Consider the following 15,459-nt stretch of genomic DNA (forward strand, 5'->3'; position numbering starts at 1 on the left):
TTTTACTCTTCAGTAATCCAGCACATTAGTAACTGTGGCCCAGTTAATATCTAATACTCTCACCAACCAGATCAATAACCACAACTCCACTGTGGAAAGGAAGGAAGAAATGGGCAGAAGCAGACCTTATGTCAGGAGAAGGGTTGAAGATCAGGCCAGACCTTCAGATCATAAAGCAGAGGTGAGGCCCTACACACATAAGGGGCAACTCGCTTTGGTAACATGCTTCCATGGTTCTGTTTGATTCCATCCACCAGCTATATGTCCACTCCTTTTATTCCCATTCAGGAAAGCATAGCAAAATCAAAGACAAAGTAACTTCATTATGGGGTAAATCTTGAATCTGTTCTGGGTGATTAAAAGTAGGATTTACAAACTTTGGCACTTTTAGAATTACTGGTAGCAAATGACAACTCGCACTTGGCTGTGATCGGCCGATGGGTTGAGACCTTGTGGGCAGGTCCTGATGGAGCACCCCAAACCTGCTCCAGGAGTTGGGTGAAGCAGCAGTTTAAGAGGCAGTTGGTCCTCTGCTACTCTATCCAGCCCTTGCCCTCCTCTTGTCTTCTCACAGAGCCCTAGACTCCAGAGCTCAGGGTCTGGGTGGTGGGGCAGGGCAGAGGGGGCCTCTAGGAGAGAAGTAAGGAGGTTGGCTCATGTCCTGCAATTCCTAGAACAGACTCATTCATCTGTGGGGAGAAGGTGGGAGGGTTCCTGTTCTTACAACTATATACAAGTAAGACACATAGCTTCTGAGACAAATTATTTTTACACAGGGAATTATTCTGAAAGCTTTTTCTGAGTCAGTTTAATAACAAAAAACAAAAGAATTTGCATTTTTATACTCTTCAAAGTATGTTAATACACATGATCTCTCCCCCCCTCCTTTCTTCCCTTCTCTCCCCACTCTTTACTTCTTTCTTTCATTCATTCAAAACCAATTTGGTGCCCTTGCAAATATTTGGGGGATAGCTCTTTTATTTTGTGGATTGTCCATTTAATTTCTCCTATTCTCTCTGTCAACTTAGGAAGTTTTCTGTTAACATTTTCATTGGAAGGAAGAGATGGATAATGAGATTCATGTTGAAATAAGGTTAGAGATCATCACTGTGTTCAGATTTCCCATGTTCTCCCCAGCCTTTTTCCCCTTTGGGAGGGAAAAATATGAGAGGTAAGTATGTTTCAGTGACATCTAGAAAACAGGAGTAGGGATGTGGAAGAGGGAAGATACAATTAAACCAAGGTAGACATTGTTAAGAAATTTATTTGCAATTCTTGTTTTTTGTTTTTTGGTTTTTTTAAATAACATTATTCCTTAGATAAAAATGCAATCTTACAGGAATATACATAGCATCTCACACAGAGATCATCACCCTGAAGCTCTTCTGGAAAGGTCGCCCCTCGTAGGTTCCCTGGCCTTTCTCAATGGTAAGAAGGCGCAGCAGGCGAGGCCTTTGACGACAGGATTATTTGATGATTACAAACTGTACAACAATATTTACAATAGTAAGAACTGCAAATCCGTGGAGCCTGGAGGGGAAGGTGTGTGGGGATGATGACAGGCATTGGGGTGACCATGGAGGCACTGTCCCTCTTTCTACAACTCTCTGAGAACTACTATGATACAGTGTGGTCTGGGGGCATGAAGGTAGGCCTGAGCAAGAGGACATGAGAAGAGGGATGAATGGGCTGGCCTGTCTGGAGCCTGTTATATTAAGGGGAGTTTTGCTTGCTTTGTACCATTGGGGTTAAAAAAACAGGAAAATTATGAGAGTAGTAGATATTCCAGTGGCTCATCAACTGGGGATCTGCCACCTACTTCCTGATGAACTTGTCTGTTTTTCCCACAGGTGGGTCTCAACTACTCCCATCCCAGATTGTGCGATCTTATTTATGCTGTTGATGTCCACAGACTACTCCTGTGCTAGACCTTGTTCCCCCAGCCACTGGGAGAAAGCATGTGCTCTGGGCGAGACAGGCAGCAGCTACGTGTGGTGCGTAACCTGGGTAAGGAGTTAAGGGATGGAGTTGAAATGTCGAGGAATGGGAGGTGGCTGATGTATGATAGTGTGATGTGAGCCAAAAGACGCCACGGCATTTGAGTCGTTTCTGAAGGAGCCCTTTGCATGGGACCGTTGGCTTACAACTAGTTTACCCTTGACTCTCAAATTTTGTTTTTTCCATTTAAGCCTCAGTATAATTTCTCCATGTGGGGACATCTTAGGGGGAGGGGGTTGGGATAGAACCCAATGACCCCTCCCCTTTTATTCCTCTTGTGCCTCTACAGCAAGTAGCCTTCTCTCTCCTCCTGGCTTTTCTCTGCCCTCAGAAGGGACTTCCTCCAAGGGCCTTTGAAGTCACTGCCAAGGCTGATGTCTGCTCACCCTCTTTTTCCTTACCCCTCTGCTTCTCAACTGAGGTCTCTAAAAACCTCAGCACCAGAGTTCTCCAGTCCCAAACTGTGAATAGGAATTATTCTGTCCATCTCTGTATTTCTTTGCATAGAAATAACCCTCCCTTAGCACTTACCACTTTTCCCACCAAGAACTGCCTGTGATAATGACATTGGCTTATTTATGAAGAGTGACTTTTACATGATACACTTGTAGCAAATGTCTGTTTCACAGTAGATTAAGCCTCATGTACCCTTTCTAGGGGCCTGATACAAATTAGAAGATTTAGATTCTGAACATCAAGGTGCATAGGATGTCCCATAGAGGGGAACACACCTGTGAAGGGGCCAGCATCTGATACGAAGGCAGAATATTTGACTCTTGCTGATGTGACATTTCAGGCCTTTAAAATAGTCTTTGTCTTGTTTTCCTTAATTTAGTAGAGAACAATGTTAACTATGACTCTGCTCCCAGTGGTGAACTTGTTTAACTTAGCTTAAGATATTCCACTGGAATCTCTAATTCCCTTTTAGCGATGGATTGAATGGCTCTTCTAATACACCAGAAAGCTCGAGTCGTTACCACTGCATCTGCTATGAACCAAGCCTCTTAAAGTCATATGAGGGAAGGGTCTTGATTTTAGGAGTAGTAGCATTTTCTTAATGGGGATATATTATACTTAATTCCTAGTAATAATAGGTTCAGATGGCACTATTCCCAGCCAAGGAAGTTACTCTGGCCCTCTCCCTACTTCTCTCTCTATAGGGCGTGCTCAGCCTTCTGGGAGGAGACAGAGTCATTTCTTTAGAGCTCAGTCCCAGCACGGACATTTGTCCCTTAAGGATATATGTGTGGGGGTGTATTGTGAGTGTATATGTGTGTATTCATGTACATGTATGTGTGAATGTGGACTTGGGTGTGTATGCGTGTTTAAGTGTGTGCGAGTGCACGTGGTGTCCAAGTGTCTACTTGACAACATGGAAATCTGGCAGAAACCCATTTACCTGTTACATTGGTATCTGGTTCCACACAGAAATATTTCATTGCTTTGAAAAATAAATAAATAAATAAATAAAAGAAGAAATGGCTTAACAAAAAACTATGCTAAGAATTCTCTGACTCTCACTATACTAGTCTGGTGGGGGTGGGGAGAAAAATGGGGGCATGGGGCAGGAGGCTAAAACAGCTGCTTAGGGCCAGACCCCCCCTACCCGGACAGTGGTAGGACACTTCCCTCCCCATGTCCCTGTGACTGTGTTATGCTGGAACCCTTGACATGGGGGACTGAGAGCTGCACCGGGGTGAGGCCAAGCCTTCACCTCTGCCTCTGACTGGGGTTGTTTTTGTGGTGTGCTGGCTAACACCAGGGCAGGGACATCAGCAGAGAGGCAGGATGAGGGGTGGACACCCCACATCCATCCAGATAATGTCAATTTGGTGGGAAAACAATGACAGTCAAATGTTACTTTTCTCTTCTTCCAAAGTAGATCCTTTAGACATGAGCCTCTGCCCTGTACTGGCCATTGTGAGTGGTTGACCTGTATGTTTCTTCCCATAAAATGGGAACAGATACACTGGAAATAAAAAAATGCCCATTTTGCCCCATTTCCTTTCCAGTTCTCTCTGGGCTTACACTCTACCCAGACCAGAGCCACATCTTCAGAAACAGAACTGGCATGGACTCTACTAGCAATTTTCTTTTTACTCTCCTGGGGCTTAAAGAGGTCCTCTTGAAACTTTCTCCTGGTCTCTGTGCTAAACCATTTCTACCTCTTAGATGATGTGGTCTCATTCTCCTGGCTCTTTGGGGACAGAGAGGCCATCACCTTCCATAGCAACACGTGTGATTTGGGTTTGGTGAGGCTGAAACACTGACCACCAGGGCTCTTCTTCATTCCTACCCCAAGTTCTTGTTCTGTTTCTTGGCCTTTAGGAGTGACAGGCCTATGTAAAACCATCATCCTTTTGGCTGATAGCTTCCAAACTCCTCATTTTCTGGGCTCTCTTATTTCTGAACGTATTACTTTGGCAGTGGAAGGTATACTTCTGTGGCCGCCTTACTGTCTTCTGCTGTGTGACAAGTGGAAGTTCTGAGGAGATGGCTATGAGGAAGTGATAAGCAGCTTTACTCCAAACAAGGCCCTGACATTTGAAAGCAGTGCCCCAGGGGAGGATAAAAGACTGAGGAAGGATGTCTTGTTCCTTGGATTTCCCAGTCAGAGGGACATCTGTCAGACTTAGTAGCTGAGGAGTGGACTATAATATTTTCTGAAGCAAAGCAGAGAAAAATTCACGAATCAAGCCAAAATCTAGGGGGAAAGTCTCCTTTTTTACTTCAAGGCCAAAAAGAAACTTCTAGGAACAGGCAGAAAGGAGGCAACTGAAAATCTCTCTGCTTAATGTAGCCATGTATGTGAATAGTTATTAAAAGACCAAAGGGTGAAAATAAAAGAGGCTGGGCTAGTCAGAAGATGATAAAAATCAAGTTTACCAAAACCCAGAACTTAAGCTGCACTTCAAGTCCTTCTGGTCCTCAGCACTGGCTGCTTTTCTCCAGCCACTCAAAAGTTTTACAAGGTCATGGGGAGAGTTCTCCTTTAGGCGGAAAGAAAACATCACCTCGTACACTGTGGATGAGGTTCACTGGTTTCATGACTGATGTTACTAGTCTATAATGATGACAAATACCAAATGCCAGCCCTGTAGGAGGCCTGGCTCAGAGAGGCCCTTGCCTGGGAACTCCCGTCTGGAACTCCTTTCCTTTGCAGCAGCATGAGGCAAAGTGCCCTGGTCATTGCTGACACGGTTCTTACGGGGGCAGGGAGGAAGGCTGGTTGGTCTTCGGACAGAGTGGACTAGAAAGCAGCATCGAGCCTCTGGTGTGAGTGGCGAAGAGCAAGGGGACTGCACTTAGGCAGGGCCCTGGGGGCATCTGGAGTAAGCCCACGTGTAGCCTATGCTGCTGGCCGGTGGATTCGGTGATGCAGATAAAAAGTCCAGAAGGAAAACAGAATGCAGCAGGAAAAGGTTGAGTGTGTGTGGTCAATTAAGATTCCCAGATTATCTAGGGATCAAATGTATAGCAAGAACCAAATATTAATCCAAAAGGGCTCCCCTCTCCATCATAACTAACAAATCTTAGCGGCACAGTGGCAGACATTTTGGAAAACTAAACAAAGGGTAACAGTAACACCTGAACTTAATTTCTAGAAGGTGGCTATGAGAAGGAACCAAGAAACTTTGGATGGGTTGGGCTCGGAGAAGCAGGAAGAAACTCTTTTGTTTCTGGAGTATAAGCTAACCTGGGAGTTTCCAGCACATCTCTCCACATTTCCATGAATTCGTTCATGAAAACAAAACTCATCTTCACTGAGGAATGGGCTTTTTCTGATTTAAATTTTTTGTTTGCTTACATAAGTGCCAAGAAGGACTGAGAGGATCCTGGACTGGAATAGATTCCATGGGTGAATTCGGGATGAATGGTTTGGTCATGTTTTCTCCAAACCAGTCCCTTATTAATTAACCGTCATTGTTCAAATCTATTCAAAGGACAGCATCAACAGCAGGATGCTCTAGGTAGACCCAAACTGGTACAAGAGATGCTCCCAGAGAGTCTCTGGTTCTACCAACCCTGTGAACTACTGATGCTGCTTCTCTTGTTCTAGTCCCCTCCACGGCTGCCACACATACTAACAGAGGTCTGGAGGAAATCCTGTCCCAGAGTGAAGAAAAGATGGAGAGGTGAGCAAGACACGGTTGACTTTTGGATGGACAAAGATTTTGACCTGGTCGCCTTTTTGTAGCCCCTGCTATCTGAGTTTGGCCAGAGCAGTTGCTGAGCCAGGATTCCCTCACCCCCACCCCCACCAGCCCAATTCTAATCCCATCCTCCCAGTCAGAGAATACTTTCCTGAAAAACCAGTGGGCAAAATTTGTGCTATGGGAGTGAAGAGAAAGGTCAGCTACCTCTCCTCCCCCTCAAGGGATGCTGAGGCTAGCCCGGTGAGGAGAGGGGCTTGTCAGAATGCCTCATGACCCCTCGAAGTTGTTCCTAGAGAAATACCCAGTCAGAGAACTGGTGTAGAGCGGACAGAGGGAAGATCAGAACAAGATATGCCCTAGTCTCTCAAATGAGATGTAGTACAAATATACCTATCGAGTAGCTTTGGAAAGATTGAGGGAAGAGGAAGCAAACACAAGATATGCAAAACAGTAATGACCAAACCTGTTAGTGGGTAGCAGGATAATGATTTACATGGGTGATACCCTTGCTCATTGTACAAATTAAAAAAAAATCATTTCCCTTCCCCCAATCACATATAGAAAAGCACTTAAGAGTTCAACAGTAAAGCTTGTCACACTCCAAATACAAAATGATTTACTTACATGCAGCAAAATATACAAGAGGTGGATTCAAAAACAAACTTAATTCATTATATTCGCTTGGCACAATTGCAATTCAATTTTAAAAAAATATTTGTAAAATACTGAAACTGACCTGAATTCAAGTATAACGGTTTCTTCAACAGAAACATTATCAATGCAATAAAACATTACATAGAATATATCGAAGCAAAACGCCTTCTTGAGTTTTTCCCTTAAATTTCTGTGTTCTTTAAAATACAGTTTTAATGCCAACAAGACTCACAATTGTATTTTTAAAATGAATATTATTGCATTGTTTTTGCATATCTTGTGGGACAGAAAATGCAAAGAATTACTGATTCCCATTTCAGAAGCAGAGACAGTGATTTGTTTTTGCTTTCCAATGGCCCTGGCTTCAGACCCCCTGTTAACCCAGAAACGGGGAGCTGTGTATTCATTGGGCACATAGGGGCACTGCGTGGGCACACGTCCACACGTCTGACATACCCACACAGACAACCCGCCACACACATTACACACTCACAGAGACTCTCTCATGAACGCTTGCTCTCTTCTGGCACCCACCAATATACCTGACATTCAAAAGAACCCAGCTCAGTCATCCATCTGTGCAAGACCTTATCAAGTGCATTGCTGATCACCTTTGAATTATAAAACCAAACCAAAGGAATTTTTACTACCTACAGAAATGATAACAAATGATTGGGCATACACAATGTCTGGTAAAACTCTCCTACAGCAGCTCTAGTGAACCACTGTAGAAAAAGGAAACTACACCCATTTAAATAATATGGTCATACCTAACCTCATTTACATTTGCAAAAGTGAAAGCAATAAGGTGAGTGGCTACGTAAACACTCTTCTTCTTCCCTTCCTCCTGGGAAAATAAAACTAAAAAAAAAACAAAAAACAACAAACAAACCCCAAACCAAAAGAGAAATGAAAATTGCAACATGCTGTCAAGAAAAATGTCAAACCACAGAACAAAAGAGTGCTCAACAGAACCCAGCACCACCTCACTTTGTCCAGAGCTGGCTGCCCCTTCTTGGCAGGTGGCCCACTACCCTGGCCACAGGCTGGCCAGCTGCTGGTGGAGCTTGGTGGCCTGGCCCATGCAGGGAAGGTGATCCTGACGCAGAGGGGTGGCCGGCTGGCAGGAAAGGTGGGGGGTGGGTAGCTGCAGGGGCCACCCCACCCTTCCTCCTGGCTCCAGCTCCTGCCGCCTCTTGCTGCTTCCTCTTCCCTCTCTGGGGTGGGGCTGGGTCCGAGTTGTGCCTGCTTCCTTCTGCAAATCCACAGGGCCCTGGCTCTATGGGGACAGTGAGGCTCATACAGAATATGTGCAAAATGATTTTTTTACAAGCAAAGTTGAAAGACACCCGTTTGACAAAGGTCCTTTCTGTGAGGGCTACCACAGGAAGCTGAGGGTCCCTTTATGTGCCCAAGGCAAAGGCTGGTTCCTGGCCCAGGACTTGAAGTAAAACGGGAGGGCAGGTAGCCATCTCCCATGCTCCCTCCCCTAACATCCCACCTCTTCTTCCTCCTCACCACTCTTCCTCCTTGGACACAAATTGGGGTTGCTGCTTTTCTTCCCCCACCCCCGGAAAATCGAAAAGCTCACTCTCCACGTCACCCAACTCTGTGTCTTGTCCCAACGAAATGAATGAAGACGCTGTTCCGTTAACTCCAGGTCACGAGAACAGTGAGGCACTTCTGAAACGAACCCTTTAGGAACATCTAAACAAATAAAAAACCCAGCATCTCCTAGCCCTGGCTCCTACAGGCTACTGACGTAGGCTCTGCCGTCCCGCAGCTCCTCGTCACTCTTCCGACACTCCTGGCTGGGCCCACTGGGCCCATCCTCTTCTCCCCCTGCTCTGTCCTGCCCCTGGTCCCTGCAGTTAACAAAAGGTAATAGGGTGCCGTTGGGGCTCTGCTGGTTGCCCCCACTGAGGATGTTGTCAGCAGCACTCTCCATCTCCTCTATGGTCATGTTGCAAGCATCAGCCAACTCCTGGGTTGTGACCTCGATAAACTTGGGATCTTGGGCAAACTGCCCCAGTCCTTCCGAAATCAAGACCTGAAGAGGGGAGGGCCATGAAGAAGAACCAGAAAAGTATATTATTCTTGCAGCTCAATTTATGTTTTCAGGGTTAGGGCAAGGGACTTCTGGTCAGGAACTTCAGGAGTGTGTGTGCCATGTGGTACTTACAGAGGAGGACTGAGATTTGGGGTATGTGGGCTGGAGGAGAGAGAGAGACCTCTTAGCTGGGGGACTTGAAAATTGTTACCAAACATATGAAAGCTGGGCTCTCTGAGGAGCTGCAGGGATGTTGTCTCATGGCTGGAAAAAGGCTGCCCTTGCCTTTACTCCTCCCTGGCACCCTGTATTAATTATTCTTTCCAAGATCCCTCATTCTCCTTTGGTGAAACTGTTAGTCCATGTCCACTGCCCATTGCCATCTGGTTGCCTGTTTGGGGATGAGGGTCCTGAGTATAATGTGTGCAAACACTGCGTGTGCACCTGCCTCTGCCTCTGCTTCTGCTGGGGAGGGCCAGCAGGCTCAGCCACATCACCCTCCTTCCTAGCAGCTGCTTTAGTGACCTGTCTGGGGAAATCAGCCACTGCGCCAGTGGGTGGGGAAGCACTAGAGTGAAGCCTGGAACCCTTCCCTCCCAGTTACCTTGCCTAACTTTTCTTCATTGCTCCCACCTCTTCCTAACACATCACATACTTATTCATTATCTGTCTTTCCTCACCACCAGGTGAGCTTGTGAGAGCAGAAATGCTGCTCTTCTGCAGTGCCCAGCACCTAGAATACAGTTTGCAGTGGCAGGTGCTTAGTGGAGATGTGTGGCCTGAACAAGGGGCAGCCAAGACCACTCAAAGCACAGGGTGTTAGGGTCCAAAGAAACATTAGGAGTCACCTGTTTTAATTCCCTGCCCCTGTGCAACAGCCTGACAACTGGACATGTGCCATCTCCGTTTGCACATGTTGAGTAACAAGGGGCTCACTGCTTCACAGCAACCCCTCCTCGTTTTAATGGAAGAGCTCTTTTGGAAAGATCCATGTGTGAGCTAAAATTTGCCTGCTTGTCAGTCTTGCATTTAAGACTTCTTGCTCAGGACACAGGACTCTTATAGGTTTGAGATGGCTTCTTAAGTCACCTCCTCTCCAACTTTACTTCCCAAATTCCCTCAACCAGTTCTCATATGAAATGCCTTCTAGGGACCTCACCAGCCCAGTCACCCTCCTTTGGGATTGCTCCAATTTGTCAAAGGTGCCCCTAAGATATGGTGCAAGGACTGCACTAGGTGCTCTGACAAGGGCGGAACGTGGTGGTCCAGGAAGTGCTCTTGTTCTTGTCTCAACCCTGGCTGTATGTTAGAATCATCAAAAGGCTTTTAAAAATACCACAGGCTTCTAAAAACTCCCCAGATTATTCAAATGAGCAACAGGCTTAGGAGCTAGATAGGGACTTTCTCTGTGTGAATGAAGGCAGCCCAAGCTCCCATGTGGAGCAGTCACAGCACACCTCTGGTTACAGAGGAGCCCCACAACCTTCCTTAGCTTCCCTGACCCATGGCAGGGTGTGCTGCCTCATAGTCTCTCTCTCCCTCTGCATCAGCCCAGCCCTAGCAGCAGCCGATAGTGCCTTGTATGGTCAGAATTTCATGCATGCCATGCAGTCCTGCAGCCGTCCCTGACACTGAGCGTCTATCTGGCCAGGAGACTTGATCTCCAATCTACTTGGGGAAGAACCAGGTACTCCCCCCAGCCTTTCACTCTCCTGTCTGCTGTGTAGCTTGGAGTCCCTTACCGCCTCCACCAGACTGCTGGCACTGCCGTGGAACTGCCTGCCCCAGGCCCCAGCCTGGCTGGGCACAGTGAGGGACACAGGCCGGGCTCTCCGAGTGGTACTGCTGTTCTCCCAGCAGGGTGTGGGGTCCCCAGACCAGGAGCCACAGTGGATGAATGGGAAGCTGCTGTTGAGTTTCTCACTGGATTCCGTTCCTTCCAGTCGAAGCGTGGGGATGGGCTGAGGGAGCCAGCCTCGGCTGCCAGGCGTGGCAGGAGGTGTGGCACATGGCCTAGGGAACGTGGTGGGAGAATGGCTTCTCTGGAGGAGGGGGCTCAGGCCTGCCACTGCCAGTGCCTGTGGAAACACAAGGGGCAGCAGTTACTGGGAACAGTTAGGCCCAGAGAGGCTGGTCTCTCAGCAGCTACTGTTTCCAGCTAGTTCTACCTGTCTGGAACTCATCTGCCATCATTTCCACCCATATGAATCCTACCTCATTGAGACTCACTATAAGTTGCAACCACCCTAAAACATATGTTCTCATTACTCTGGCTGAAGGGACCAGTCTCTCCTCTAAATTCCGAAAGCTGGGATAGATTGCAGTCAAGGCCACCTGCTGCTCGACACTGGCTCTATCCCCCGCCAGCTGTGACTTCTCTCCCTTTGGCTTTCTTGTCGATAGAGTAGAGAGGACGATGGCTGCATCATCTGTATGACTAGAACATAGTGTCCACTGTCTCCCCGCTTTGCAGGGCTGGTGTGAGGTTCAAGTGAAGTAGGGCCTATGAAAACGCATGCCGCGCATCCAAACAGCCAGACGAAACCAGTCCTGACTGTTTCAACTTTTATAATTCATTGGGCCACTAACAATGTGTTGCCAGTCTCTAGCTCACCTTGTTTTTGTACTACTGTTCAAGTCTTACGCTGTGTTGTGATTAAACTGTTCACACAGCTGTGTCCTCTGCCCCCACTGTGCTTGAGTGTCCTGAGGGTGGTCCGTTGTCCCCATGTGAGCTGCCAAAACAGTCTGCTCTGCTGTGACATGTCCACAGGACACTGACACAGTGTGGTGGGAAAGGCCGGCTGGAGAGGCGGGGAGGAAGGAACAAGGCTTCAGGGGTGGGAGGGTGGTAAGACGGCCAAAACAGAGAATGAAGATGAAGAGGAGTTTCTTGCTTTCCAGAATGATAAAACAGATGCGTGAAATCAACTTCCAGAAATCTCACAAATATCAAAATACCATACACAGTGTCCCCCCAGCCTGCCGATCTCCCCTAGCCACTGCTCTCAATGGTCCCCACCCTGGGATCCTGGGGTCCCTGGGGATCACTTGTGTGTAGGCAATGCCACATAAACTGAGGAAAACAGTGAATTTCTTTAAGCTGACATAATATCAACTCTGCCAAGCCACACTGGCAATCCTGTGCTGATTATAAACTTTGATTGGCAGTTGAATGCCTTTGGATAAAAACTTATTATTGAAAACATAGGCCTGTGGTAAGGGAGTGTGATTAAAGAGGTAAAAAATTTAGGAAATTCTAGTTTAAAACCTAATTTTTCTGAAGGTAAGAAATTGCCTTAGATAACTCTTTGACGTTTCCATTAGTTCTGAGACACGAAGAGCATTTCTGACACTGGTGCCTTGGACATCACTATCTCGGAGTCATCTGTGCCAAGAAAAAAAATGTCAACTGCCCAATCTTCCCAGACCCATTTTCCTTGGCTATCACTCCCTACTCCAGACCATGTGGCTGGCCAGTTTTGACCATTTCTGTATTTCAGTGGGTGGATTTTTGTGCAGCTCAGTTTCTGTGTGTGTTGTGACTCTAGAGAGGGCCACACCTGCCTGGTTGCCCTGGTGGAAGCCAGGGTCTTGGGGGTGGGCATCTGTGCCACTGTAAGCAGAAACTGGTGGAGTTCCGGAGCTGCTGATCCTTCAGGAACCCTGTGAAGGGCTCCTGCTCACCAGTATTTCCTAGGTCTCCACCTTGGGAAATGACAGACTTGTTAAGGCTCTCATTTGTGTAGAGAAACCCTCTTTCCCTGAGGGCTGCTAGGGCCAGCCGTGGTCTGAGGCAGGAAAGACTGGAATCTTGGAGATTTCTGTCTAGTCTATTAGGAGGTGGCCAGTGGCCTGTCCAAGGTGTGGGCTACCTGATGATGAACCAGATGCAAGGGCACGACAGTCTTCTGAGAGATGTCTACCCCTTGATTCTTCTGTCGCTTCAGACATTCTAGGTGGAAGGAGGCCCTCCGACCTGCAAAGCCAGCCAAAGAACTAGGATCACAGCAGGAAATGAAGATGGGTCTGTGATGACTTGTGCCCAGGGGCAGAGAGGGGCAGTGTGTTAGTGGCCCTGATACATCTCCTCCGTACCCTCCACCTTGCTCTGATACCTACCACGGAACATATGCCCACATCCTATCCTGGCAAGCCTTGCCCTTGGAATCCCCTCTTGTTGCTTTAGAAATCCGCCCAGCCCACTGTGTGGGGGCTTTTTGAGCCAGGCTACCACAGTTTCTGTCACCTCTGAGGGCCTGACCAGTCATCTGGGGGTGCCCACTGGCTAGCCACATCTGAGAGCAAGATGTGAGGGCTTACCTAGGGAGGCGGAGAGGAGGAAACCCCTCTTTGGAGATTGCCGGATGTCCCTCTTGTTGTCCTCCTCTGGAGGTGTCAGTTGTCGGTTTTCGTCATCCTGATAGGAGAGCCTGGAAAAGAGAACCCCTGGGGCTTGTTCCTGGTGACTGAGAAGTGTGCCCCAGAGGGACAGTTGCCATCCCAGAAGGTAGTTTGCATTTTTCCTCAGAGAGGAGAACCCCTACTTTGTGCTTTCATGAAGGTTTGGGAAGGGGTGGCAGGAACTTGCCTCCCCAGGACACTTCCAGCTCCTCTCACCCTGCCTGCCTACTCTGAGCCCCACATCTCTGATGAGAGGAAATGCAGGTGCTCCCGGGGCACAGTTGCAGGAAAAGGCCCACAGGGATTTTCCAGGGATGGCCTGGGCTCCTCTCTTCCATGTATTGATGCTATTTACCATGACAAGTCCAAACTTCACCCCAGCTTCCCCCCACACCCCATTCTCCCTGGCCTGCCCACCCCTTCGTTATCAAGAGCGCACCACAGTTGCCTATGACACCACCCAGTCACCCAGCAGTGGGCAGCAGAGCTGTCAGGGACCGCAGCAGTGGCAAGTCAGTGGTTTCCAAACCTTTTTTTTGGTGGGACGCACAGTGGAGACTGGATTTTACACAGTCCCATGTGCCAGACACACCTGGCTGAACTGGATGTTAGGAACATACTTACCTTCACGTGTTGCACTCTGATGCTTTCTGTTTTACTTTAGTCCACTCTGTTTCTTTAAAAAATGCCCGTTGCAACCCACTAAGTTGATTTCACTACCCTGCTGGACATAACTGTCCCTCCAAGATTGCATTCTAGCCCCTCCCTTTTACAGATGAGACCACTGGCTCTGTTCTTCCCGTGACTCTGCCAACTCGGAGGGTAGAGGCTGTGCTGTCTTCCTGCGCCTAGCTCCCTGACTTTCAGCATTTGTAGACATTGAGAAAAGGGTTTGAACCAAAATATCTAAGCCTTTCCTCTCCTTTTCAGCTTGGTAAGCCTTCCCTATTACATTTTCTTCTTATCCAAATCATATCCATTCTTTTTTAAAGAATATATTTTATTGATTATGCCATTACAGTTGTCCCATTCCCCCTTCACTCCCCTCCACCCTGCACACCCCTCCCCCACCATTCCCCCCCTTTCCTTCATGTCCATGTGTCACAAGTTCTTTGGATTCTGTATTTCCCATAGTATTCCTGCCCTCCCCCCTGTCTATTTTCTACCTACCGTTTATGCTACTAATTCTCTGTACATTCCCCCACCTTCTCCTCCTCTCGCTCCTCTGTTGCTAACCCTCCATGTGATCTCCATTTCTGTGTTTCCACTCCTGATCTAGCTGTCCTCTTAGTTTGCTTTCGTTTTGGGTGTGGTTGTTAATAACTGTGAGTTTGCTGTCCTTTCATTGTTCATATTTTTTATCTTCTTTTTCTTAGATAACTCCCTTTAACATTTCATATAATGAGGGCTTAGTGATGATGAACTCCTTGAATTTGACCTTATCTGAGAAGCACTTTATCTGTCCTTCCATTCTAAATGAAAGCTTTGCTGGATAGAACAATCTTGGTTGTAGGTCTTTGGATTTCGTGATTTGGAATACTTCTTTCCAGCTCCTTCTTGCCTGTAAGGTCTCTTTTGAGAAATCAGCTGACAGTCTGATGGGAACTCCTTTGTAGGTGACTGTCCCCTTATCTCTTGCTGCTCCTAGAATTCTCTCCTTCATTTTAGACTTGGCTAATGTAATTATGATGTGCCTTGGTGTGTTCCTTCTTGGGTCCACCTTCTTCGGGACTCTCTGAGCTTCCTGGATTTCCTGGAAGTCTATTTCCTTTGCCAGACTGGGGAAGTTCTCCTTTATTATTTGTTCAAATAAGTTTTCCACTTCTGGCTGTTCCTCTTCCCCTTCTGGTACCCCTATAATTCAGATGTTGAAACATTTAAAGATGTCCTGGAGGTTCCTAAGCCTCTCCTCAGTTTTTGAATTCTTGTTCCTTCCTTCTTTTCTGTTTGGTTGTTTCTTTCTTTCTTCTGGTCCACTTCCTTGATTTTAGTCCCAGTTTCCTTTCCATCACTATTGGTTTCCTGTGCATTTCCCTTCATTTCAATCAGTTTAGCCTCCATATGTTCCTCTAATTTGTGACTAAAATCAACCAGTTCAGTGAGCATCCTGATCACCAGTATTTTGAACTGTGCATCTGAAAGGTTGGCTATTTCTTGGTCACTTAGAATTATAGGCTCTGGGGCTTTGAGCTGTTC

General features: G+C 47.1%; 1 protein-coding gene across 14 annotated transcripts in view; it reads right to left on the reverse strand.

The window, feature by feature from the left end:
- Positions 1–2,402: 2,402 nt before the first annotated feature.
- CACNA1C (calcium voltage-gated channel subunit alpha1 C) overlaps positions 2,403–15,459 on the reverse strand; it is a 664,664-nt gene continuing 651,607 nt past the window's right edge. For all 14 annotated transcript variants that reach the window (XM_037064774.1, XM_037064760.1, XM_037064762.1 and 11 more), the window contains 4 exons: positions 13,183–13,292; positions 12,735–12,838; positions 10,602–10,937; positions 2,403–8,859 (listed from right to left, as the gene is read on the reverse strand). In XM_037064774.1, coding sequence (XP_036920669.1) covers positions 8,557–8,859; positions 10,602–10,937; positions 12,735–12,838; positions 13,183–13,292 — 853 coding nt within the window. In that variant the 3' untranslated portion in view covers positions 2,403–8,556. The remainder of the gene's footprint in view (positions 8,860–10,601; positions 10,938–12,734; positions 12,839–13,182; positions 13,293–15,459) is intronic.

This window comes from Sturnira hondurensis, unplaced genomic scaffold (genome assembly GCF_014824575.4).
Source record: "Sturnira hondurensis isolate 20B ecotype Veracruz unplaced genomic scaffold, ASM1482457v3 Scaffold0015509, whole genome shotgun sequence".
Lineage (NCBI taxonomy): Eukaryota > Metazoa > Chordata > Mammalia > Chiroptera > Phyllostomidae > Sturnira > Sturnira hondurensis.